This window comes from Mobula birostris, chromosome 4, assembly GCF_030028105.1.
Source record: "Mobula birostris isolate sMobBir1 chromosome 4, sMobBir1.hap1, whole genome shotgun sequence".
NCBI lineage: Eukaryota > Metazoa > Chordata > Chondrichthyes > Myliobatiformes > Myliobatidae > Mobula > Mobula birostris.
In genome coordinates this window covers 72,019,259-72,047,013 of record NC_092373.1, presented here as the reverse complement: position 1 = coordinate 72,047,013, position 27,755 = coordinate 72,019,259, and the positions used below count along the sequence as shown (strand labels likewise).

Below are 27,755 nucleotides of genomic sequence, written 5' to 3'. Positions count from 1 at the left end.
TCAGAAGGGGGCATAACGTTGGGACATCTCTGGGAGAGAAGGGCATAAAACAGGGCAAACTTTCCTGGGGGCCGTATTTTTAACAGAACAACAAGAAGTGAGTCCAAATAAAATGTTAAACACGAGGAGAAGGGAAGATTTTACCGATGCAAACAATAGTTCGGAGACAAATTGCACTAGGAAGGAAGTTAAAGGAATCAACCGCCTCCTTTTCGAGGGAGTGGTCGGAGGGTTTATATTTCACTGCACTTGTTTGGCGCAACCTACAATCATAGTTTCTGATCTACACAAACTCCCCTTTAGTGAAGGTGCATCCAATATGAGCAGCTGCGGAGGAATGAACAGCGATATCATTTGCAACAGATTGAAATTTGTTAAGCGACCGGACGAGATCACAGGTAAAATATGAACCACACCATGAGTAAAACAAGGAGTGACCCCCAGCGCTGAGTTTGGGTGGGCAAACTCACTCCAGTGTCTTGTGCACAAATTGTTGCCGTCACAGATTTACGATGCCGCTTGGGGCTGAAAGTTTATACGCGTTTCTACGGGGGAGAATCCGGATCCAGACCCCGGCGCGGCGGCTGCTGATTGACCAATAGTCTTTGGCTGATCGAGGACCCAGGGTGGAAAGGGATCTCAGGCTAAACCCAGACCTGGTTAGGTAGACTTGGATCGTGAGTGTTGGTGTGTTTAGAGAGCACTTAATAGCACTCCAAAGTGTTTTTGATATATTAGGACTGTTTTTGTTTTGCCACGCGATAAAATCGTTACCTCAAATCCCCACTCACAGCTACTGGCGGCAATCTTTGAACCATTTGTTTATTAAGAACTTATCTAAATTTGCCATAAAATATTCAAAGAATTTGAAGGTACTGCGCTTCAAGAGAATTACAAAGATTTTGAGAAAAAGATATTTTTTCTCTGTCTTTAGCGAGCAACGCTTATTTTTAAACAGTACCCCCACACCCACAACAGTTCTCCCAGACAATAATCCCCTCCAGATTCTGTCAAGATCTTTCAGAATTTTTAAAAATATTTAAATAAAGTCCCTCTCACATGCTGCTCTAAACTCAGTACGTACAAGCCCTAGTCTCGTCAACTTGTCTTCGAAAGACTATCTGGTAGTTCCGGGTATTAGATCAGTATACATTCCCTGAGCTGCTTCCAATGCATTTTAAGTCTTCTGAGTTTTGTTCGCCCTTCTAAAACAGAATCAGTTCATGAAGTGAACTGAAAAATGATGTTTGCCCAAACCTTGTTGTCCATGAACTTGAAGACGCCACGGTAGCTTAGCGGTTAGCGCGAGTTATTACAGCTCGGGGCGTCGAAGTTTCGAGTTCATTTCTCCCTGTGACCGCGAGGGTTGCCTATCGGTTAGTAGCCTAATTGGTCATTGTAATTTTCATGGAGAGTAATATAAATGGCTTTTGCAACTGTTTTATGGTATGTTGCTGCAAATTGCTTGGTTTTATTTTAGTTTTCATCAATCTGATTAAATCATTGGAAATAGACCATAATTCTTTCATTGAAACAAAATTACCTTTTATCTTTAACCCGTAACTAGTTTATGTGCACGGAAATGTGTTAGGCTAACTATTGTTCACTGTTATAATTATTTCTAATTTGTCTGTGTTTTATTTTTGTTAATTGCCGTTCTGTGGATTAGCAATCTAACATTCTTAATTTATGCTGAGCTGCTCTTCCCTCTTATGCCTGTGGTATCCTACTGTGCTACATCTTGTGATCTTCGTCTCTTAATATAAAATGGAAAACCTGTTGGGTTTGAGTTGGGTTTGAGCTGTCAGTTATGGTTTGCAACAAAGTTCAAAAGCCTGTCCCTTTGGGTTGGGTGTGGCTTCCCTTCCCCTTTCCGGTCGCATATCATACGTCATGGCCCTATGACGCAGTATTTGCCAGGAACGTCTGCCATATATGATGGAGTTTAGCAATGCTGCCAGGATTTCTGTGAGCTACATACAGGTATATTACTTCCATGTAGGAATGCATCATATGACAGCTCTGACATTCCAACCTCACGTCCCAACCATCAATCGGCAATGCCCTCTTCCAGTGACGCAGACATGACCTGCAGGGTTTTGGCACACTGGCAAGAGGACACAAACCAAGTGAGACCCTGGAAGGAAAGAGGGTCCCTAGATTATTATCGGGGGGTTGAGTTTTGCTAAGGAGTGGGTTGTTGAGATCTGGTCAGCATATATAGAGAAATATATGGTGTTTTCTTTGCCTAATTTTGGGAGCAATAATTTGACATGCCAGTCACTAATAATAATTTGAACAGATTTTCAAATCATATTAAGTTTAAGCAAATTATCTTGTCTCTAATGTTTTCACAAATATAAACGCTAAATTTAAGGTGATATTGATACATTTGTATAGAGTCATTATCTTTGCTTAAAACCCTTGGCTACTTTAAGGAGAACACAGAAATTAGCAGATGTTTGGAACGTGCTGCCGTGGAGGTGATAGAAACAGATATGCAGCAGCATTTCAGAAGAATTTAAACAGACACATGAACTGGAAGAGTTTGACAGAACACAGACCCTATGCAAGCAGATGGGATTAGTTTAACTTGGCTTCATGGTTGGTGCAGACATGATGTACCAGTGAGCCTTTTCCTGTTCTGTACTTTTCTATGTTCTATAACAGAAAACAACCCAGAGCTCCTTCAAATCACACCAGGATGCACTCCAGTTAAAATGAAAATATGTGTTTTGTAACCATTGGAAAATCTGTTCCTTTCTTCACGCACACTTCTGCTAGTTACTTCACCAATAAGATCAAATTTATTTCAACCATTTGAATTTATATTATTTAAGCAAATACTTTTTTATTATTAATTTTTTATTGCAACACCAACAAATTACATTCAGTACAACCAGTTGCCAATTCATTTTGACTGTTTAACCCAGCCATCCCCCAACCTTCATCACCATCCCCCTCCACCCCTCCCTCCCCCTCCCCCTCCCCTCCACCAACCGACTGAATAGTAGTACATACACAGACAAAGCATTCCTATTTTAATAAAAGATCTTTTAAGTTAGATATCAAATTTGACCACATTAAGATTGTGTTTGGTCGTGCATCATTTACTCTTGCTGATGAAAGTTCAAGGTAAGAAATGTCCAAAAAACTCCGAAGCCAGTGAGTATTTGAAATATCATGGGGAGGTTTCCAACGTTGGACTACAATCTTCTTAGCTGCAGTCAGGCCTGACAGCCAGATTTTGCGTGTTTTTTTTCCGTAAGGGAAAGGTGGGAGTCATCATTTAGAAGATGTACAGTGGGGTCCATTGGTAATTGTAGCCCTGTTAGTTCTGTAGGAGTACTGATAACCTTCCCCGACAAACCAAAAACCCCTGGATATTCCCATACCATATGTATAAAAGAGCCAATGGCTCCATGGGGGCAAAATGAGCAATATGGGTCAGGAACCAGTCCCATTTGATGTCTAATTCTTGGTGTTAAATATGCTTTATGACAAAATTTCAAGTGTATATACTGATGATTTGGGTTTTTCGTAGCACTGGCAGCATTATCCCAAATCACATCAAGTCTAAGTCTTGTCCCAATTCAGATATGTCCCTAACCCAGGCTTTCATTCCCAATGTGGGCATATACTTCTGGGATTTTAATTTATCATAGCTATATGACACTATCTATCCTGGAGTACTCTGTATCCAACTTAAAATGGGATGGTCCTTTAAATCTGACCCCCAGGGAACGCCGTAGGATTTACAAGCTGATCTTACTTGAAAGTAGAAGAAAAGAGAATGTTTATCAATATTATTATCGAGATATCAGTTCTTGAAAGCTAAGGATCGTACTTGCCCCATTAATATCTTGAAGAGTAGTAATACCTTTATCCTCCCAAGTTCTGTTAGTGACTGGTTTCCCCCCAGATAAAGAAATTTGGCCTGTCCCCTAAAACCCTCACTAATTTTTATAGATGCACCATAGAAAGCATTTTTCTAGGGTGCATCACAAGCTGGTATGGAAGTTGTCCTGTCCAAGACCAAAAGAAGCTATAGAAGATGGTGAACATGGCGCAGCACATCACACAAACTAATCTTTCGTCCTTGGACTCACTTTACACTGCACGCTGTCGGAGCAGTGCTGCCAGGATAATCAAGGACACGACCCACCCAGCCAAGACACTTTTCGTCCCTCTTCCCTCCGGGAGAAGGCTCAGGAGCTTGAAGACTCGTACGGCCAGATTTGGGAACAGCTTCTTTCCAACTGTGATAAGACTGCTGAATGGATCTTGACCTGGATCTGGGCCGTACTCTCCAAATATCCTCACCTGCCTCTCGGTTTTTTTGCACTGCCTTACTTCCCATTTTTCTATTTATGATTTATAATTTAAATTGTTAATATTTACTAATTTTTACTATTTTTAATATTTAATATTTGTAATCCAGGGAGTGGGAAGCGCAGAATCAAATATCGCTGTGCCGATCGTACGTTCTAGTATCAATTGTTTGATACTAGACAATAAAGAATAAAGTATAAAGATAGCAAACAATTATTATTCCATAATGGAGATGATTTGCACCATACGCTTTTAAATTTTAGGAATTTTTCTGCTGCTCTAAACACTTGTAGCATATGGGTTAAAATTAGACAATAATACAAATCAGATTTTTGGTAGATATATATCTATAAGGAGAAAGTCCTTCAACCTTATTGGTGCTATTAGCTCTTGTTTATATTTTTCCATGATGAAACTTTATCTTCCTCCATCCAATAGCTAAGACTTTTTAATACAAATGCCCAGTGATACAATTTAAAATTTGGACATACCAATCCCCCATCCGACTTTTTGAATTGTAGAACTGACCATTTTATATTGGGTCGTTGACCATTCCAAATATAGCATCGTAGTAAGGAGTCCAGTTTTTGCTAATATCCTGCTGGAGGTGCAAGTGGGATCATTGAGCTGATAAAATAAATATGGGTTAAGATGTTCATTTTAATGACCGATATACAGGCTGGGACTGATGCTAGTAGGTGTTCTCTATCTATTAATATCTTATTCAATTTTTTTCAGAATTAGAGTAATTTGTTTTAGCCACAGATGATAGGGAAGTATTAACTTTAATACCAAAGGTGAGGATCTCATTTGTAACCTTAATCTGGGGAGGGAGAGACCCCATACTTTTATCCGTATTAATCAGCATCAGTGCTGATTTTGACAAATTAACTTTGTATCCTGAAAGAAATCCAAATTGCTCCAGTGTTTTTAAAACATAGGGGAGAGTTTGTTGAACATTTGCCATATAAACTAGCGTGTGGTCTACATAAAGTGATATTGAATGTGATGTTGTACCTATTGTACTAGGGGAGATCTGAGGAGAGTTTCTAATTAAATGTGCAAGTGGTTCAATAGATATAGTAAAAATTAAAGGAGACAAAAGGGTCCCCTTGTTGTGTGCCCCGTCCTATGTCAAATAACTCTGAGAAACCTCCTCCTACACATACCTGGGCTGAAGAATTAGCATACAGTGTTTGCATCATATTGATAAATTTATCACCGAACTTAAAATTCTTTTAGAACTCTCCAGAGATATGGTCATCCAAGGCGATCGAATGCTTTTTCAGCATCTATGTTGCACGGGACGACCAAGGAGAACCCAAGTGCAGGATACCGGCACGTCGACTGAGCTGGGGATGCTGGCGTAGACGTGAACGTAGAACAGCAAGCCGGAGGAATCTTGACAAGGAGACGGGATCTACCGGGACTATCTTGAAACTAGAGCAGAACTTGGAACTAAACTTAGAACTAACGGTTCTAAGTGGACAAGAGAATGAAGTATCACACAAGAATAGACCAACAAACTGGCGACCTGTGTAGTGACACCATCGTACTTATTTCAGTCTGATGCAAACCAGGTGTACTGTAATTAAGTAAACAGCAGCAACTGAAAATCTAATGGCTGAAATTAGGGCATAATCAGGGAGAAAGGAGCATTAAAGGGGAACAGCCGAACAGAACCAGACAGTACCCCTCCCTCAACGGGAGCCTCCTGGAGATCCTTCAGGCTTGTCTGGATGGTCCTGATGGAAATCCTGGATGAGAGAAGGGTCCAGAATGTAGGAGCGGGGAATCCAGGAACATTCCTCCAGGCCGTACCCCTCCCAGTCAACCAGGTATTGGAGACCCCTGCACCGACAGCAGACATCCAATAACCGCTGGACGGTGTACGCCGGATGGTCGTCGATGATTGGGGGAGGGGTGGAGGGGGTTCGGTCGGAGGGCACAGGGACTGACAAACAAGTTTTAACTGGGAGACGTGAAATGTAGGATGGATCCGCATAGACTTGGGTAGTTTGAGCCGGATTGCTGTGGGATAATGCTCTCAACCTTGAAAGGTCCCAGGAAGCGGGTGGCGAGCTTCTTGGGCTGGTTCTTCGGAGAAATGTCTCTAGACGAGAGCCACACCATCTGCCCAGGTCGATACTCAGGAGCAGGGGTACGATGACGGTCGGCAATTTTCCGGTTGTGGTTGGCTGAGCGAGGCAGGGCTGTGCGTGTGTCTTCCCAGATTTTTTGGCACCTGTGTATATGGGCCTGGACTGACGGCAATTCATCTCTTCTTCCTGGGTGGGAAACAGCGGGGATTAATAACCCAGAGAGCATTCAAAAGGAGATTTTCCAGTCGCGGTGCTGACCAGAAAGTTGTGGGTGTATTCTATCCATGCGAGATGGTTGCTCAGGGTAGACGGGTTGTTGGCTGTTATACAACGTAACGCCACCTCCAACTCCTGGTTGACCCGCTCCGTTTGCCCGTCCGTTTGCCCGTTGGTCTGTGGGTGAAACCCGGACGATAGGCTAACTGAGGCACTAAGGGCTCGACAAAAAGCTCTCCAAACTTGCGAAATGAATCGAGATCCCTGGTCGGGGACAATATCCGAAGGGATTCCATGAAGTCGGAAAACATGAGTGACAAGAAGGTCTGTGGTCTCCTGCACGGAAGGGAGTTTAGGGAGGGCTACAAAATGCACCGACGTGGAGAAACGGTCCACCACAGTTAGTACGGCAGTATTTCCACATGAAGGGGGTAGCCCGGTTACGAAATGCAGAGTGATGTGTGACCAGGGACGACTAGAGACAAGCAGGGGATGAAGCAATCCCGCAGGTGGCCGATGGGAAGCTTTTCCACGGGCGCAGATGGAACATGCAGAAACATAGAAACGGGTGTCGGCGTCCATGGAGGGCCACCAGAAATGTCTGTTCAGAAGGGTCAGAGTCCGATAGATTCCGGGGTGGCAGGCGAAACGAAAAGTGTCTCCCCACTGGAGAACCTGCGATCGGACAGAATCAGGTACAAAGAGGCGACTGGGAGTTCCGATGCCTGGGTCAGGTTGAATCCATTGGGCCTCTGAGTCTGGACTCGATCTCCCAGGTGAGGGCAGCCACTACACAGGATGATGGAAGGATGGTCTCGGGGTTGGGAAGGTCCTCCTCGGAAACGTATTGATGGGAGAGAGCATCGGGCTTCCCATTCTTGGACCCTGGACGATAGGTGAGGGTAAACCTGAACCAGCCAAAAAATAATGCCCAACGGGCCTGGCGAGAATTCAGGTGTTTGGCGGCCTGGATATATTCAAGGTTCTTATGGTCTGTCCAGACGATGAACGGGTGTTCCGTCCCCTCCAACCAGTGTCTCCATTCTTCCAACGCCAGTAGCTCCCGGTTCCCCACGTCGTAATTTTGTTCAGCGGGAGACAGTCGGTGAGAGAAGGCAGCACAAGGATGTAGTTTCTGATCCGGGCCCGAACATTGGGACAGTACCGCTCCCACCCTGGAGTCGGAGGCATCAACCTCCACAATGAATTGACAGGAAGGGTCCGGTTGAATCAGAACGGGAGCAGACGTGAAACACCTCTTTAGTTCCGTGAATGCTGAGTCCGCCTCGGAGTTCCAAAGGAAAGATGTGGCAGGTGAGGTAAGTCGGGTAAGGGGAGCCGCCACCTGACTGTAGTTTCTGATGAACCGGCGATAGAAGTTTGCAAACCCCAGGAACCGTTGGAGTTGCTTGCGGTCCGTGGGTTTGGGCCACTCCGCCACAGCCCGGATCTTCTCGGGATCAGCTCTCACCTGTCCACTCTCGATGATATAACCTAGGAAACTGACCGAGGGGATGTGGAGTTCGCACTTCTCCGCCTTTAGGAATAATTTATTCAGGCAGCCTCTGCAGGACTTGGCGGACATGATGAATGTGTTGCTGGGGACTGCTGGAAAAGATTAGGATGTCATCCAGATAGACAAACACAAAGCGATTAATAAAGTCTCTTAGTACATCGTTAATCAAGGCTTGAAAGAAAGACTGCAGGGGCATTGGTGAGGCCAAAAGGCATGACCAAGTACTCGAAGTGGCCTAAAGGGGTATTGAATGCCGTCTTCCACTCGACCCCCTCCCTTATTCGGACCAGATGGCAGGCGCTTCGTAAGTACAACTTCAAGAAGGTGGTGGCTCTGTGAAGTGGTTCGAATGCAGAACTTATAAGAGGCAGTGTGTACAGGTTCTTTACAGTTATATGATTTAGGCCTCAGTAGTCGATGCAGGGACATCGTGTACCTTCCTTCTTCCCCACGAAGAACCCTGCACCCACCGGGGAGGACAAGGGTTGGATGATGCCCGCCGCGAGAGATTCACTGATGTAACCCTCCATTGCTTCCCTCTCTGGCCGGGACAAGTTATACAGCCGACTGGTGGGCAGAGGTGCTCCGGGGAGAAGATCGTTAGCACAATCGTATGGTCGGTGTGGAGGCAGGGAAAGGGCGCGTTGTTTACTAAACACGTGTCCCAGGTCGTGGTACTCCGCTGGAACCCTGGACAAGTCAGGGGGTTCAACGGCAGGTGAGGTTGAGGTGGTTTTTACAGCGGAAAGGGCCGACTGTAGACAAGTAGAATGACAAAATGGACTCCAGCTGACTATCTTCCCGGTGGACCAATCCATGTAAGGGTTATGGCGGCTTAACCGGGGTACCCAAGAACTATTGGAGCTTGAGGAGAGGAGATTAGGTTAAATTGTACCTGTTCCTAGAGAGAACCAAAGACAGTGATGGGGTACAGTGAGTGACTCGGGCCAGAAGTCTTCCATCCAGTGCCCGGGCTTCCAGAGGGGTACTCAACGGCTCCCGAGAAATTCCGGCCCGGGAAGCTATGTTTTCATCCAACAGATTCCCCTCAGCACCAGAGTCTATCAAGGCAGACAAGGACAGGGACTGTTGGTTGTAGCTTACAGTGGCTTGGATTTGCATCCGGGATTGGGGGACAGAAGGGAATGTGGTCTGGCTCACCAGGGTCCCCCTTTCTACTGGTGAGCCCCCCCTTTTGGCCAAAGGGAACAGGTGTCACGAAAATGGCCAGACTGACCGCAATAGAAACAATCCCCTGCTCTTAATCTCCGGAGCCGCTCGGAGGGAGAAAGATAGCTCCATCCCAGCTGCATTGGTTCCTCTCCCATGGTGATGGAAACGGCCGGGCCGGATGCTATTCTAGGAGCGGGAGGAGGAGAGAGGTTAGGACTGATAGTAGATGGTAAAGCATGCCGTGGGGTGGCCAAAGGACGACCGGTTCTCCCCCTCTGTCGTTCTCGGAGTCGGTTGTCCAGCCTGGTGGCTAGGGAGATCAATGAATCCAGGCTGTTAGTGTTATCCCTAGCTGCCAGCTCATCCTTTACCTTGTCACAGAGGCCTTGCCGAAATACCTCCTGGAGTGCCTCATCATTCCAGCCCGAGTCAGCCGCTAGCGTCCGGAACTCCACGGAGTATTTGGCAATACTACGTGAGCCTTGATGGAGGGCGAGTAGCCGCTTAGCGGCATCTTTACCGCGGACGGGATGATCAAAAATCTTCCTTATTTCTGAGATGAAGGTGGGGAGGGAAGAGCAGGTCTCTGGCTGATTATCCCAAATCGCGGTGGCCCATGCTAAGGCATTTCCTCGTAACAACCCCATAATGTAAGCTATTTTAGATCTGTCCGTGGCGTATGTGGGTGGCTGCTGCTCGAACACCAAGGAGCATTGCAGCAGAAAAGCCCGGCACTTCCCCAGGTCTCTGGCATAGGGTTCTGGTTCAGGGACGCGCGGCTCCCTTAGCGGACGTGTTGTTGACATCTCGGGCGTCGCCACCACGGGCTGTCTGGGCTGGTCAGACGGAGCTCCCGGAGTCGACGGGGTAAGATGGGTGGATACTTGGTCGACCTGCCCACTGACCTTTCTTACGTCTACTGACAGGGAACAGAGGTTTTCCATGACTTCCCGGAGCAGCTGATCGTGCAAGCCCAATAGGGAGTCCTGGCTGGCGAGGGCTCGTTGCAGAGGATTCGTGTCCGCTGGGTTCATGTTGGCCAGTTTGTTCTGTTGCATGGGGCGACTGAGAACCCAAGTGCAGGACACCGGCACGTCGACTGAGTTGGGGATGCCGGCATAGACGTGAACGTAGAACAACAAACCGGAGGAATCTTGACAAGGAGACGGGATCTACAGGAACTATCTTGAAACTAGAGCAGAACTTGGAACTAAACTTAGAACTATCGGTTCTAAGTAGACGAGAGAACGAAGTATCGCACAAGAATAGACCAACAAACTGGCAACCTGTCTGTCCGTCTGTATCTTGTTTTACGGCGGTTGGCATCCAGCTTAATGGTGCATTACCGCCACCCTCTGCTCCAGAATGTGCACTAAACATACATTCTAAATCCCTTCACCCAATCGCGCACACACACACACACACACACACACACTTCACCCTCCCATCTTTGACCATCCTAGTATCCTATTCCTGTTTATTCGTAATATTCTATTAAAAACCCCTGTACCCCTTAAAAACGCTAAAAAATACCCGGACTTGTGCTCTCCCACCCATGCCCAGTAACCCTTTTAATGTGAATTCCTGCATCCCCAACTCCCTTAATTTATTTCTCATCATCTCTCTCTGTATCCCATACTTCCTGCAACTCAGAACTACATGTTCTACTGACTCCTCTTCCTGACATTCCTCACACAATCCTGTCTGGTGTTTCCCTGTCATTTTCAATGTTTTGTTTAATACACAATGCCCCAGCCTTAACCTAGTCCACACAATTTCTTCTCTTCTGTTTCCATTACCTACCCTAGTAACTGCAACACTCTTTTGTATTTGATATAAATGCCTCCCTTTCCCATCTTTCTTGCCACATTCGGTTGACTTTTTCCCAGATTACACACTTAACCTCTGCTTTACTGATACTAATGTGCATTTCCACGTTTTCTTTCTTTAACGACCTCTTTGCCAACTCATCCACCCTCTCATTCCCCTTCACCCCTACATGTGCTTGAGCCCATAGAAATTTTACCTGACCTCCCTGATTTGCAATTCTTGTAACTAACTGAAGGACTTCATAAAGTACATCTTGCCAACTGTTTGTGTGAAAAGACCTTAAACTTGCTAGAACTGAGGATGAATCTGAACATATCAATGCTTTGGCTTGTCTGGCTTTCTGCACCCATTGCAACGCAACCAACACTGCCAGCATCTCCACTGTAAACACCCCTAACTTATTAGATGTTCTTCTGCTGATTCCAATTTCTTTTGCTGGTATTACCACCCCAAACCCTGTCACTCCTGTTTCAGGTTCCTTCACACCATCCGTGTAAATGTGAGTATAATCACTATACTTTTCCATCACATGACAGTTAAATGCATTTACCAAATCTGTTTTATATCTTTCTTTCCTTTTTACCTCTAACAAATGCCAGTCTATGTCAGGCCATACAAGCTTCCATGGAGCTACAACCAGATAAACTACTGAAGGACTTATCCTCAGATCAAACACTCCACAATCTTTTGCGATATCATTCCCTACCCGACTAAAGGTATCCCTCTGAAACCTCCCATTTTCCCAGCACTCCTGCAACACTCCTTTAGCAGGGTGAGAATCATTGTGCCCCTGCAAGTTAGCCCAGTAGTTTGCCATCAGTTGCCTCCTTCTTAGATCCAAAGGCATTATTCCCATTTCTACCTGTAGGGCTGACACTGGTGACGTTTTAAAAGCCCCACTGCACACTTTCAAGGCCTGAGCCTGAATCACATCCAGTTTCCTTATAAGAGACCTAGCTGCTGATCCATATACTATATTTCCATAATCCAATACAGATCTTACTAAAGCCACATACATTCTCTTCAAAGCTGAACAACTTGCTCCCCATTCCCTACCAGTCAAACATCTCATCACATTTATTACTTTTTTACATTTCTCCTCAACTTTCCTGATATGGTCTGCTCATGTTAATCGTGAATCAAATATAACTCCCAGAAATTTAAATGATGCAACCCTTTCTAATTCAACCCCATACATCCTTAACTTCTTCCCTACCTCAACCCTTTTCCTGGTAAAAAAATACAGTTTGAGTTTTATCTACTGAAAATCTACATCCCCAATCATAACCCCACTCCACCACTTCATCAATTGCTTCTTGTAGTTTCCTGATTATATGGTCCATGTTCCTGCCTCTTTTCCACAAGGCCCCATCATCCGCAAACAGTGACCTACCTATATCCACTGGTACCTTTGTGAAGACATCATTGATCATAATGATGAAAAGTAACAGGCTAATCACACTACCTTGAGGTGTGCCATTTTCCACTATGTACTGTTTTGATAATTCTGATCCAATCCGAACTTGAATTTTTCTACCAAACAAAAAATCTTTAATCCAATTAAAAACTCTCCCACCAACCCCCATCTTGTGCAGTTTAATTAATAATCCTTCCTTCCACATCATATCATAGGCTTTTTCAATGTCAAAGAACACTGCCACTAATGACTCTCTATTTGCCTGGGCCTTCCTTATTTCAGTCTCTAACATAATCACTGAGTCCATGGAATTCCTTCCCTTTCTAAAACCACTCTGATAACTTACCAGCATTCCCCTTTTCTCAAGCTCATATGATAACCTTTGTTATCATCCTTTCCATTATCTTACATGTACTTGATGTTAATGCAATTGGTCTGTAGCTAGTGGGTTTTGACAGATCTTTGCCAGGCTTCCTTATTGGAATTACTACTGCTTCTTTCCATGCACTTGGTAATCTTCCCTCCTCCCACACTCTGTTATAAAAATGCAGCAACTTCAAGAGTGCTCCTTCTCCTAGATTTTTTAGCATCACAGAGCATATCAGATCTTTCCCTGGGGAGGTTAGTCTCGATCTCTTTATTGCTCTCACCATTTCTGCTAATGTAAATGGATCATCAATTATATCATCTGTTCCTTCCCTCCTGTCTAACAAACCTGGGTGTTGACTCATTATTCTTTCCCTTCTCCTTCTCCCTTCTTCAGACAAATTTTCTGAACTGTGTATCAGTACAAATGACTTGGCCATGACCTCAGCCTTATCCCTACTGGAGACTGCAGTTTCCTCCTCAGATATCATTACTGGATATTCCCATTCCCTTCTATCTCCTCCCATCCTCTTAATCATTCCCCATATCTCTCCCACAGGTGTTGTTCTTCCTACCTTGTCGCAAAAACTCCTCCAACTTGCCCTTTTAGCTTGACGTATAGTTCTTCTCACCACTGCCTGTGCTTTCTTATATTGAACCAAATGCTGCATATTATGGGTTCTTTTAACTAGCCTGAATGCTCTATTTCTGTTTTTTACAGCCTGACAACATTCCTCTGTCCACCATGGTACCAGTTTTCTATTCATCCTATTTTTACTCCTAGGTATAGATCCTTCTGCTGCTATGATAATTGCTGAAGTCACCTGACTGTTTAATTCATCTACATTTCCAGAAATATCAATCTTTGTCAACCCTTCTTCACTCAATTTCTGGAACTTACCCCAATCAGCTTTTTCAAACACCCACTTTGGGGTTCCGCCACCTGGTCTTACTTCAACTCTTTCACCCACTGAACATAAAACTGGGTAGTGATCACTGCCTACTGTTGAAGCAGTCCAAACTCCCCAGTTACTAATGCCAGCCAAGGTATTAGACACTAACGTAATATCTAACACTGACTCAGTTCTTGTTGTTATATCTATCCTTGTGCCACTACCATCATTCATACACACCAAATCCCTTTCTTCCATCAAATCTTCAATTACCTTTCCATTTGGATCTGTAATCTGATCCCCCCATATTGTGCTATGAGCATTGAAATCTGCACACCACACTACTTTATGTCTGTTTTGTCCTTGTATCTTTAATAGGCTGTCCAAATCCAACCTTTTACATGGATTGTAGTAGTTAATTATAACCACTCCCTCCCCTCTCTCCCACACTTCCACCACTATGTATTCCTGATCGTCTCCTTTTTCCAGTACCCTATATGGTATACCTTGCTTGATTAACATAGCACAACCCCCTACTCCCCCTAGATTTCTATCATTCCTTATCATTGTATACCCATATACCACAAAGTCTAAAGTTGGTTTCAACCAAGTTTCCTGAATACACACTACATCCGGTTTTACAACCATTTCTTTAATAAAGTGCTTGAATTCCTGGCTATTGGCCAGTAAGCTCCTTGCATTCCATTGTAAAAGAATCACCATAATTAGTATTAACCAACACATGACACTTCCTGGCTTGACTGATTACTGAGGTTCTCCCTCACTTCCTCCCATGTCAGTCCTACTAACCCTAAATGGTTTACTGCTGCTTTTACCACCAGCTGAATTTTGTCACTTTTTGACTTTACCTCAGCCGTACTATTAATCACTCCTGCAATGAATGTTACTAGAGCCTTTTTGTCTACATAAATCCTGTCATTTGTTCTTTGTTGCATCTCTCGTATCCCTATTGCTCCCTGTTCATTAGGAGCATTATTCTGTTCTCTTGACATTCTTACAGCTTCTGCATAAGTGATCTTTCTTTTCACTCTTATTTCTTGAATTTTAGTCTCCCGTCTGACAACCTCACACCCACTATATGCAACATTATGGGCTCCTCCACAATTGCAGCATTTTGGTTGAACTCCTGTTCCGCACTTTCCATATTCATGATCACCCCCACATCTAGCACATCTCCTCTGCCTTTTACAGTTTTTAGCCACGTGTCCAAACCTTTGACAATTATTGCACCTCAGTGGCTTTGGCACATACACCCTTACTGGTTAACTCATGAAACCCAGGAACACCTTCCTTGGCACTCTTTCTTCTTCAAATTCAGTCAATACAGATTCACTTTCCATTTTTTCACTCCCTCCTTTGTTGTTTTCAGTCTTTGAACATTCATTACTCTCTCTCCTTTGATATTCCTCTTTATCTCCTCCATATTTATACTCATTGGTATCCTCGTGATCACTCCTTTACAACCACTATTTTGTGCTCCCACCCTCCCAGTGTATTCCACCTTGCATTTTCCTATCTCTTTTAGCTTGAGTGCTTTCTCAAGTTGTTCCTCATTCGCACATCTTACCAATAAGTTGCCATCATTAAGGACTTTTGCAAATACTATTTCCCCTATCTCATTTGTCAGAGTTGTTGTTAGCACAAACAGATTAATTTTCTTCATATGTCCCTGAGCCTTCTCATTAAACCTAATTATGACAACACCTCCTCTCTGAGCTTGTTCATCTTCCTCACTTTCAGAGCTTTCTCCACTATCATTTCTTATTCTTTTATTCCCTTTGTCTTGGTTTTTATTCATCCGACCCCTCACTACCTCCTCATTCCCTTTATTTCTCCCTTCACAATAATCCACCTCTCCCCAGCTGCCTACCTCTGGTCCCAAGTCTCTGTCCCTCTCCTTCTCCACTTTCTTTCCCTCAACCCTGCCTCTTATCTTGTCCGCCATTACTGGACCCACACAACCCCCTCCCAGCAATTTCTGTTCCTTCCCCACTCTCTTTCCCTCAACAGGTTCCAAAACACACTCACGCATCAAGCAAAACACAGCCAGCTTCCAGTCAAGCCAACTCCCAGCCAAAATCACTCCAGCCTGTCTAGTGACGCCATCATACTTACTTAACAGTCTCTAATGCAGACCAGGTGTACTGTGATTAAGTAAACTAGCAGCAATTGGAAATCTAATGGATGAAATTAGGGCATAATCAGGGAGAAAGGAGTGTTAAAGCAGAACAACCAAACGGGACCATGACAATCTAGAAATAGCAGACCACAGGCAGGCGGGATTTTATGTGTTGCACTCAGTATGTGTAAGAACCAGCGACTATTATCAGATGCGAGACACCCCCTGATAAAGCCCGTTTGATCTGGGCTAATTATTTTCCCAACTACTGTCTCAAGTCTACTGGCTAAGACTTTGGAAAATATCTTGACGTCGGCATTTATCAAGGAGATTGGACGGTAGTTGGCACACTCTAAGGGGTCCTTACTGGGCTTAGGTATAACTGTGATCAGGGCTGTGTTTAGATCTCTATGGAAAGCACCATTTCCAAAAGCATGATTTAATGTTTCTAACCATACTGGTCCAAGAATATCCCAAAGTGCTAGGTAAAGTTCCACAGGTATGCCATCTATGCCTGGCGTATGGCCCTTATTTGTAACTTTGACTGCTTTAAGTAGCTCGTCCAGTGTGATAGGAGAGTCTAGAGTTTTGGTGTCCTCTAACGATAACGTAGGGAGGTCTAATCCACTAAAAAATCTGTGAAGTCATTCTCAGAAGGAACTGAACCACGTGTACAGCTCTTGAAAGTAATTCTTGAATGTCATGTTTATTTCCTCTGTTGAAGATAGTACTCCACATTTAGCACATCTAATCGCTGGTATAGACCTTTTAGCTTCTTGTTGTTTGAGCGTTAGAGCTAAAAGATGGCTCGGTCTGCTGCCTTCCGCGTAATATGTATGTTTGGTTATATGGATCATATATTCTGCCCTGCTTCTTAATAAATCATTTAATTCTGCTTGTTTTGTTTTGAGCTCGTTTTCTTTTGTTATGGTGTATATCCTTTTGAGATCATTCTCCAAAACCTTACATTCTTCTTCTAGGGTGGAAATCTTTTGCAGCCGGCTTTTATGTGGATGAGAACTGAACCATATGGCGTTATTTCATAAGAAACCCTTGACGGAGGCCAAATCACTATCACATCTGAGACACTATTTTTATTTAAATTTATAAATTCTGTCAATTTTGTTCTCAGTTGTGATAGAAATTTGTCATTTTTTGGAAGGGTGGAATTAAACCTCCACCTAGAAGTCCTATTTTTAATTTTGCCATAATTAAAAGTAGATATGACTGGGTTGTGATCAGATAGATGTCTGGGCAAAAATTCTATTGAGTGTACTAAAGCAGGGGTCCCCAATCTTATTTGCACCGCAGACCGGTTTAATATTGACAATATTCTTGCGGACCGGCCAACCCGGTGGGGGGTGGGGGGGGGGGGTAGGGTTGCCAACGGATAAGAGTAGCAGTCAAATGCGTTGTGTTTACCCCATGAAGACTACAATGACCATGAAGCCTTGCGCGGGCTCCAGTGCGCATGCGTAACTTGCGCATGTGTGTACGTGCCAATTTTTTCCTACAAATCGTTTTTGGCGACGCTGTTTGGGGGGTGGGGGTGTTAATCAGACCGGAATATAGGTGATTAATGGCTATTACACTCAATTTCGTTTCTAAAAAGGTTTATCTAACGAATTGAATATTAAACACACAGCGCATATTTTCCTCGCATGAATATAGTGATGTCAATTATCAGGGGAGGACAGGGGAGCTTGAAGTGTTGAAGGAACTTCCAGTAGAAGTGGTAGAGGCAGGTTCGATATTACCATTTAACAAAAAATTGGATTGGGCCGAGATCGCCTATTTCCGTGCTGTAATTGTTAACGTTTGGGTATTAAAAACACAGCACATACTTTCGCCGTATGAACACACCAATATCGCTGAATCAGTGGGAGCCCTGGGCTTGTTTCCCTGCAATAAGACAGTGCCATCGAGGGGTGATGGGAGACAGTGATACTCGAAGGTGGTTCCTTATGTCCAGTCTATTCTGCAATTTAGTTTTCGTTGCATTCATTGCAGAGGTATGTTGGAAATGGAAGCAACGTTTTCAGTGCTTTCGTGGCTATCTCAGGATATTTAGCCTTGACTTAGATCCAGACTGCGGCAGAGATGTTATGTCAAACATACTTTTTAGCTCACAGTCATTTGCAAACTCAAGGAGTTGATCTCCTTCCCACACTGACATGGATGATGTATGCGTAATGACCTCGCGTGCGTGATGGCTCAACAGTGGGTGTGACAGGGAATGAGGAAAGGTGCAGCTGACTCCTATCGCCAAATCATATCGTTTCCTCGTGGCCCGGTAGCACATGCTCTGCAGCCCAGTACCGGTCCGCGGCCCGGTGGTTGGGGACCGCTGTACTAAAGGCAGCAGACCAGAGGATATAAGAATGTAATCTATCTGAGAGAAAGTTTTATGTCTTGTGGAGAAGAATGTATAGTCTTTAGCAGATGGATTATGCACTCTCCATACATCAGTTAAATTTAAATCCATTAGAAAAAGGTTAAATACTTTGGAAGCAGATTCCTGAGAGCTTGATATGGTTGAGGAAGATTTATCAAGGTTAATGTTTACCAAAGCATTCATGTCTGAATCAACATATAGTTGGTAGTCACTTAACTTCAGTAATTGTGAGGTAATTGAGGGAAAAAATTCAACCTCGAATATAGTTGGGGCACATAGGCTAATGAATGCAAATTTTTTACCCTGAATGGATGTGCAGCAAAAAGCTAGATGTCCTTTATTGTCGGCACTAGTCCTTTCAATTGAAACATTAGTATTATGTCGCATTAATATCATAATTCCTTTCGTAGGAGTACCATCACCTGATGCCACAACAGGTTTATAAAAGCGGTTTTGAACCCTGGGAATGTCATTAGGTTTAAGATGTGTTTCCTGTAACAGCATGTTATCTATTTTCTTTCTGCGCAAGAAATCTAAAACCTTTGAACGCTTGTAGGGAGAGTTTAATCCTCTAACATTAAATGATACAATAGTAAGATTTTCTAATTTATCTGTGTTGCTCATCTTCCCTTGGATCTGTTGTTGTAAATTGGTGGTGGAGCCCTGAGTTACTCCCTTCCCACCCCCCCTCCCATCACCCCTCCCATTCAACCCTTTGCTTTGTAACATTTGTGAGTATCACTTAGCATTGTCAGACACAGAACACTGACATTAACCGCCCCCCTCTAGCACCAACAAATTAGAAAGGCAAAGCAGTTCTTATAGACAATCGTATCAAAGAGACAAGAAAAAAGAAACCTGGACAAACCTGTTAACCTATATAATTAAAACCTGTTCCATCTCAAATGTAGTATAACACCTAATCAAGACCCCAACAGCTATCTTGCTTTAATAGACCGTCGCTTAGCGATGGCGCCAATGATGTCTTTTCTGGTGCCCAAGAATGTAAACAAGTCTACTGGAGACATAACGTTCTGAAGTTAGTCAGAACAAACTGCTGTTTTTCAACTTCATTCTCGATGAAGTATTGCATTTGGGTATATTGAACATCACCTTAAAACTCTGACCTGCAATAGTCAGAAATAAATTGGCCCTTTAATTAACTAAATACAAAGGTGCAACGAATGACTTTCGGATAAAAGAATAACCAGAAAACTTCACACCTAGGACGTTAATTTGCCCATCCCTGTTAGATTGCGCATACAGGCTGGTCCGAGCTCTTAATGCTGTTCCATCTCCTCCCAAGGGGCGTGTGGACTTTGCCCAGGGTCTTCTTCCATACCTCCCAGCACCGATGATTTCAGAACTTCTTTCGCTTCCTCTGGCGAGTTAAACGACATCTTCATGCCCTTGATATTCACTCTCAAAGTCACCAGGTATATGAGGAACGAGTCAATCCCCTTCTGTCAAAGCTTAGCGCGGATCTCCTTGTATACCTGCCGTTCCTGCATCGTGCCGGGGCTGTAGTCGGCGAAGAACTGCAGCTGGGTGCTATCAGGGAGAGTAAGTTTGGCTTTCCTCGTGCCCTCCAGGATAACCTGTTGGTCGGTGTACTGTAGAAGCTCAAAAATCATGGTCCGCGGCCTTGAGGTGTTGTTGGAAAAGATCCTGTGTGCTCTATCGATCTCCAATGGAGTGCTGTGGGAATTCTTGAGCACTGGAATCCAATTAAGCAGCACCTCCTGGAGGTAACCTTTTGAATTGTCGCCCTCAGCACCTGTCGGTAAGTTGACCAGCCGCACGTTGTTTCTCCTGGATCTGTCCTCCAAGTTGTTTAGCTTCTACCATATCTTAGACACCTCCGCAAGACAGGAGTTAGTAACTTTCTCATTCTTGCATAAGAAAACCTGAATGTTGTCTATTTGATTGAAGACCATGCTAAATTTTTTAGGGTGAATGTCTGCTTGCTCCTTTAATGACCGGAGAATGTTGCCGTTCTCTGCCATATGCTTACGTATAGGGTCGAGAGCCTTTTCCAGCAACTCCCTTAGCATGTGGGCTACTGTTTCTTGCAGCGATTCTATCTCCATTGCCATTGTTTGCTTAATTAGCATAGCTATTTCCTCGGACGAATCGCTAGCTTGTGTGTCATCTGCTGGTATCTAGTTGCCTGGTTGAATTTGGATCTTTTTTTGAAGCCATGTCTTTAGTTAGATCTTTCTCCAAATCAACCTTGTATTAAGACTGTCTATGAACCCTAAAAAACTGAAAAAGGAGGATTATATGTCAGCGTTCAGTGTCCTGCTGCCATCTTGCCTCGTGCCTTACCGGAAGTACAAATAATTTTTAATGAAAGCACTGTTCAAGAATTTGTGGTTGGTGTATACTTAAATCCTTAAACAAATTCTGTCATAATTCTAACAAAGTACTTTATTGCAGGAGATGATGACCCAAATGTCTACAGAGTGGAAATGTCCTGTGGACATGCTGTGGATCCCATTTCACTCACGGAATGGTGTCGGACCCGTATAAGCCAGGTGGATATCACAAACAATCCTTTCTGTTATTTTTCATGCTAAATCCACTTTTTAAATGGAAATGTTTTACAATATTTTTCAATATCTATTCCAGGGTTATTTCAAATTCCACTGCCCTGCATTAATAGATGGGACAAATGTAGGATGTGGAGAGGAATGGTCCTACGAGGAGGTATGCAGAAATGCATTGCTCTCTATTGAGGAACGGCAGTTTTTTGAAGAGAAGCTTGCAACTCTCGCTGCTTCAAGTTACTGTGAATACAAACAGGTAAAGCAGGACTGGATTTCTCTCCCCTCCCCCCACCTTTCAAATCTGCTCAGCTTTTTTTCTCCACACTGTACTCTTTTCCATAGATGCTGCCTGGCCGGCTGAGTTCCTCCAGCATTTTGTGTGTGTTGCTTGGATTCCCAGCACCTGCAGATTTTCTCTTGTTTGTTTTTACCTGATCAGCATGCTTAAAATTATAAGGAGATTTGAAATGATGAATGTAGAGAAGAAATATTCGCTTGTGGAAGAGTACAATTTTAGATACCTTAATACAGAGCTTTCAAGAAGAAATCCCATCGGGATTTCAGGAGAAACTAGAGAACATACATAGTAACTGAGATCAATTGCAAAGAAGGTGAGGAAGGTGGATGAGTACATGAAGAAATGAAGATACACTGAGGGGCTGACATGAAATAAACTGACAAGCTCTATATGTGGATGTGACAATTTCCTAAGTTATTCATTATGGACTGATCCTTTAAAAAGAAAGAGAAAGCAGTACAGCACAAACAGCTTGTTACAGAGAGAAAGGGGGGCGAAGACTGCTCACAGTTTGTTTGGGATTTATGCAAGGACACTGCCAGCATCTGAGTTCCTACACAGAGAGAGAGAGGAGGAGCTACCTGATGGACAGCTGGTGTTCGGCACAACAGTAGTTAAACCAGCGTAGTTGCTTGTTTCACAGGACACACAGATGCACTAAGGTGTGGCAAAATTACCACTACACTTTCAGGTGCCCATAAGTGTGGGACTGAGGATCGATTAAGAGGAATCAATCTGTGATTATTAGTGTGTGAAAGAGCGACCCTGTGGAGTCTACCAGTGTGTCTAACCCTTGCCTGGGTTGGTAGATTATCACTTGAAGACTGTGCTCTTAGGTTGGTCAAGTTTGCTAACTTGGAAGTTTTGGAGGACAACGGGAAGAATCGACGGCATTGGCTTACATGGACAACAAAACACCTCTCTCACTCTCTCCTCAATTCTACTCAACTCAATAACACGAACTGTATCACTGACCACCTGAGCTTGAAGAAATTTGGGTTTTATATTTCCACACCTATATATGCATAAACTCTGCTAACCTGTTCAATTTAGCTAGTTTTATATTACTGTATTGCGTAGTTACTAATAAAAGTAGTGTTAGTAAACAGCAAAAACAGACTCCAGGTGTGTTCCATTTCTGCTAGTTCTTTAACCCGTTATGGGGTACGTAACATGGAAATGAAAAAAAAAAACAGTCCGTGTTTCAGGCTCAGACCCTTCTTCAGAAGTGGAAAAGAAGGGGGAAGCCACCAGAATAAAAACGTGAGGAGGAGGGAATGAGGAGTACCTTGACTCAATTCTATCTCACTTGGTTCAGTCCCATCCCACCTACATCCGCAACTCTTTATATGCTCTAGGTCTCTTCACAACTTTCAATTCCCAAGCCCCAAGCACCTCATTTTCACAATGGACATCTATACACTCTATCCCCAATCAGGAAGGCAGAATCGTCTCCCCTTTGGCTCCTCCCAATCTCTCGAAACTCAAGGTGTAGCCATGGGCAACTGCATGGGTCACAGCTATGCCTGCCTTTTCATTGTCTACATAGAACAGTCCATACCGCAAGCCTTCCCTGGTAATGTTCCCCAATTTTTCCTGCGATACTTTGATGACTATTTTGGTGCTCCTTCTCGCACCCATGATGAGCTCGTCAATTTCATCAACTTTGTCTCCAACTTCCAACCTACACTTAAGTTCACTTGATCCATTTATGACATTTCTCTCCCTTTCTTGATCTGTCTTTCTCCATCCCTGGAGAGAAACTTTTGTAAACCTACCAATTCCAACAGCTATCTTCACTATACCTCTTCTCATCCTGTCTCCTGTAAAAATGCTATCCTGCTTTCTCAGTTCCTTCATTTCCACTGTATTCATTCCAGGATGAGGCTTTCCTTTCCAGGACATCAGAGATATCCTCCTTCTTCAAAGAACTGCGTCACCCTTCCTCCATCATTGATACTGCACTCACCTGCATCTCTTCCATTTCCAGAGACCCATGTCATAACAGAGATAGAGTTCCTCTTGCATTCTCTGCAACCCAGAATCGTCAATACTACCATCACACCCATCTTTACCTCCAACCCCACTCTCTGCTTCCCGTAGCGTTCGCTCCCTGTATGATTCCCGTGTCCATTCTAACCTCCCCTCTGATCTTGCTCCTGGCACGCAACAAAAATGTGATGCATCCTCCATCACATTCACTTACTCCCTTACCTCCATTCAGGGCCCCAAGCAGTCCTACTAGGTGAGACAACACTTCACCTGTGAATCTATTGGAGTCATCTATTGTATTCAACATTCCTGATGTGGCTTTTATTGCATTGCTGAGAACTGATGGAAATTCGGGGACACTTCGTTATGTACCACTTCTCCACCACCAAAAGCAGAATATCCCTATGGTCAAACACTTTAATTCCTATCCCCATTCTTGTTCTGACATGTTAGTCCATGGCCTAGTCCACATTCCGGTTCACGGTCTGGTCCGTGGACTCAGGACTCCGGGTCTTCCAGCTGACCCTCGTTTGATTGAGTTAAGCATAGGCACCTGATTCCCATCTTGGGGCTTGGAATATAAGTAGCCTTGGGGTTGAGTGTGGGCTGCTGGTTTGTCTTGTCAGTCCCCCTTGGAGTAACCTGCTGATGGAAGGCTAGTGAAACCATTTGTGATTTCTAGGCCTGGTTGGAGGACCACTGCTTCATGGAGCCTTGTTGCCACTTGTTGGAGTAGTTTTTGCAGTATGGATTTGGCTGTTTTCTGGGCCAGCTGAGTGGCCGTCAGCCACTCTGAGCTAGGTTGCGATCTGGCTGTTTCTGTAGCCAGCGGAGGTTGCTGGCTGAACTGAGACTTGGAGCTTCCCTGCAGCAGAGATGGAACTCCCTGTTCTTCTTTGGTGCTTGTCTCTTCTTGTCCTTGCCTCTGTGGGGTAAGCCAGGATGTTTTGCTGTTGCCCTGTGAGGGGACATGTCTTGTCTTGTCTTTGCCTCTGTTGGGTAAGTCTGGCTGTTCTGTTACCCAACAGGTGGACCTCTCCCACCTTGGTGTAGAGAGGTTGAGTCCTGGCTTGTCTAAGTATAAGTCCTGGCTCTATGTCTATGTACTGTCCTGTCTCATGTTGGTGTTGTGTTAAAGATGAGTCCTGGCTTGTCAAAGGATAAGTCCTGGCTCTATGTTGATGTTTGGTTCCCGGTCTGTCTCTGAGCTCCAAGAGCCCAAGCCTCGAGGATCCCGCAGCTAAGCTCCAAGAGCCCAAGCCTCGAGGATCCCGCAACCAAGCTCCAAGAGCCCAAGCCTCGAGTCCCTAGCCACGTTGTGTCCTGAAGCCATGTCATGTCCTTGCCTGGTTCTGGGGTCTGAGCCCATGGCAAGACCCAGGTTCTGGGTCCTTGTCTAGTCTTGGGCTCGGAGTCAATGCCTTGTCTCCTAGACCATGGTTTCTAGTCCTGGTTCTGCTTTCCCTTGCCCAAGTCTGTGTTCTTGTCCCTACTCCTTGCCTGTATCCTGTCATGTCCCTACTGTAGTCAAGTCCTGTTCCTTGTACTTCAGTGTCTGTCTCGCATTTGGGTCTGTTCCCAGCACCCCATTGTGATGGGCCTCCTCCTTTGCCATGATGAGGTTACTCAGTATGGAGGAGCAACATTTCATGTTCCATCTAGGTAGCCTCAAGCTTGATGACATGAACTTCTGAACTACAGCACCAGACTCTCCTTTCCTAGTTGGTTGGAAATAAGATGTATACCATTCCTTATTTTATGTTGTGGAGATCAACACACATAATGAACCAAGAACAGGAAAGATTTAGAGGGATATGGACCGAACATCTCCGTCTGGTATGATGGGGACTGGGGATTCTACTGCACAGGATCAAAAGAGTGCAGAAAGTTGTGAAGTTAGTTTGCTTCATCATGAACACTAGCTTCTGTATCATCCAGGATATCTGACAAGAGTGATGCCTCAGAAAGGCGGCATCCATCATTAAGGAACTCCAGCATCCACAACATGCCCTCATCACATTGCTACCAACAGGAGCCTGAAGACACACACTGAACAATTCAGGAACAGCTTATTTTCTTCCGTCATCGGATTTTTGAATGGACATTGAACCCATAAACTCTACCACAATATTTTTTTATTTTTATTTTTGCCCTGCTTAGTTAATTTAACTATTTAACATGAATATTTATTGTAATTCAAGGTTTTCTCTCCATTATTATGTATTGTATTGTGCTGCTGCAGCCAAGGCAACAAATTTTATGACATATTCTGGCGATATTCAATCTGATTCTGAAATGTGATCAGCTGAGATGGATGGCTTGCTCTGCATGGAGCAGTTGGACATGGGGTTATGACTCAGATGTGACTCCACTGTCAATCAATGTAAGGGGAACACAGTCTCACTCAGTGATTGTGGTATAAACCCATTTGACCAAGGAATTAATCACCAGATGAATATCACTCCAGAAATCTCTCAATATATTTAGTACTTAGCTAATTAGATATTGTTACTGCAATGTCTAAGTTACAGTAAACTTTTGTTTTTGTGGAACATCAAAAATTATCAATACAGTAGATGTCATAACATTCATTTTAAAGAAGCACATTTAAAATCTAAGATTACATTATTATTTATGGTGGATTATCAGAAGTGTATATCCTTAAATATTAATTTCATTATCTGTCTTTGTTTAGTGTCCGAGGTGTAAGAGTTATGTGGAAAGGAAAGATGAGACGAACATATCAGTGAATTGTTCAATCTGCACGGCCAACGATGGAACCCCTTTTGAATTTTGCTGGCAATGTATGAAGAAGTGGAAAGGCCCAGCTCCACGCTCTGATAAATGTGATAATGAAGGATGCACTAATATCCAGCTGGAACCCTTGAAAATCTTGAAAAGTTGTAAAACAAAAACATTACCTTACAGCAATATTCAAAATTGTCCAAAAATCCGTGCTTGTCCCACTTGTGGTTTGCTTATAGAACATCAAGATATGTGCAAATATGTCAGGTGCATCAGATGCCATGGGGAGTTTTGCTTTGCCTGCCTTTACACAAAGGCAATTTGCAGTAAATCATCTGAGTATTCTTTTTGTTGTGCTTTACCTGTAGTCCCAAGGCAAACAAGTATTCCTCTGTGGAATCATACTGAAAATCAGACCTCCAATCCCACTTCAGATTCCTATTCATTTGGCAGTCCAAATCTCACTCGAAATCCCCCTCTACAACACTCTCTTAATTATATTCTAAATCATTTTGAAAATCAAACTTTAAATTCCCATTTAAATTCTAATAGCCATCCCAAGGACGACAGTTGTATAATTCTATGACTAAACAATCCAGGTCAGAGATTGCTGAAGGTACAAAGACTGCAGAACAGTCAGTTAAACATTGTTAGGGCGTATTGTGTAATTTGCCTGACCCTTTGTTCTCTTGTGATGAATTGTTTCATTCATTGTTCCAATGGTGATGTGATCTGAGAGTCCATATGCAGAATAAGTAATTGTCATTTCATCTTCCCTAAAGCATCTAGCACTGGTTTAAAGTGGACTAATGCATTATGTTTATATACAGTTTAAGTGCATGATAATAATATCTCCTCATTTTTCTACAACATTCTGTGTATAATGTGAAGAAAACATAATTGATTGCCTTTGTATTTACTACATTCTTCTGCAAGTAATTCCCAGACATACAATTAGTTAACTTTCTTGTTTTATTGTTTAAATGTATTAAGATGTGAACTGCATCAATATACAAATTTCCAAAAATAGATTGCTGTATTCAGTAGTGTCATCTTGAGTTGTAATGTTATTAAAATATACTGTATTCAACTATTTTATAATCTTTTGTAAAATAAAATTTATGTGCAAAAAGGAATTTGTCACAAGTATATACTTTATGCTTTATTGTCGCCAAACAATTGATACTAGAACGTACAATCATAGCGATACTTGATTCTGCACTTCCCGCTCCCCGGATTACAAATAGATAGTAAATATTAAAAATTTAAATTATAAATCATAAATAGAAAAACGGGAAGTAAGGTAGTGTAAAAAAACTGAGAGGCAGGTCTGGATATTTGGAGGGTACGGCCCAGATCCGGGTCAGGATCGGTTCAGCAGTCTTGTCACACTTGGAAAGAAGCTGTTCCCAAATCTGGCCGTATGAGTCTTCAAGCTCCTGAGCCTTCTCCAAGAGGGAAGAAAAGTGTGTTGGCTGGGTGGGTCGTGTCCTTGATTATCCTGGCAGCACTGCTCTGACAGTGTGTGGTGTAAAGTGAGTCCAAGGACTGAAGATTGGTTTGTGAGATGTGCTGTGCCATGTTCACGATCTTCTGTAGCTTCTTCCGGTTTTGGACAGGACAACTTCCATACCAGGTTGGGATGCACCCTAGAAGAATGCTTTCTACGGTGCATCAATAAAAATTAGTGAGGGTTTTCGAGGACAGGCTAAATGTCTTCAGTTTTCTCAGGAAGTAAAGACGCTGGTGGGCCTTCTTGACAGTGGACTCTGCTTGGTTGGATCAGGTCAG

At 43.5% G+C, this 27,755-nt stretch overlaps 1 protein-coding gene across 1 annotated transcript; it reads left to right on the top strand.

Annotated features, from left to right (window-relative positions):
- Positions 1-27,022, top strand: LOC140196402 (uncharacterized). Its single transcript, XM_072255545.1, has 4 exons — positions 1-398; positions 20,820-20,917; positions 21,012-21,185; positions 25,915-27,022. Exons 1-4 carry the CDS (start codon positions 113-115, stop codon positions 26,548-26,550), a joined length of 1,194 nt encoding a protein of 397 aa, XP_072111646.1. The 5' UTR covers positions 1-112; the 3' UTR covers positions 26,551-27,022.
- The last annotated feature ends 733 nt before the right edge of the window (positions 27,023-27,755 follow it).

What these genes read in the sequence shown, in the direction of transcription:
- LOC140196402 (XM_072255545.1), top strand. Translation starts at nt 113, where the DNA reads ATGTTAAACACGAGGAGAAGGGAAGATTTTACCGATGCAAACAATAGT. An exon ending in GCGACCGGACGAGATCACAG is followed by an intron (nt 399 to 20,819) that starts GTAAAATATGAA and finishes ACTTTATTGCAG; the next exon opens with GAGATGATGACCCAAATGTC. An exon ending in GTTACTGTGAATACAAACAG is followed by an intron (nt 21,186 to 25,914) that starts GTAAAGCAGGAC and finishes GTCTTTGTTTAG; the next exon opens with TGTCCGAGGTGTAAGAGTTA.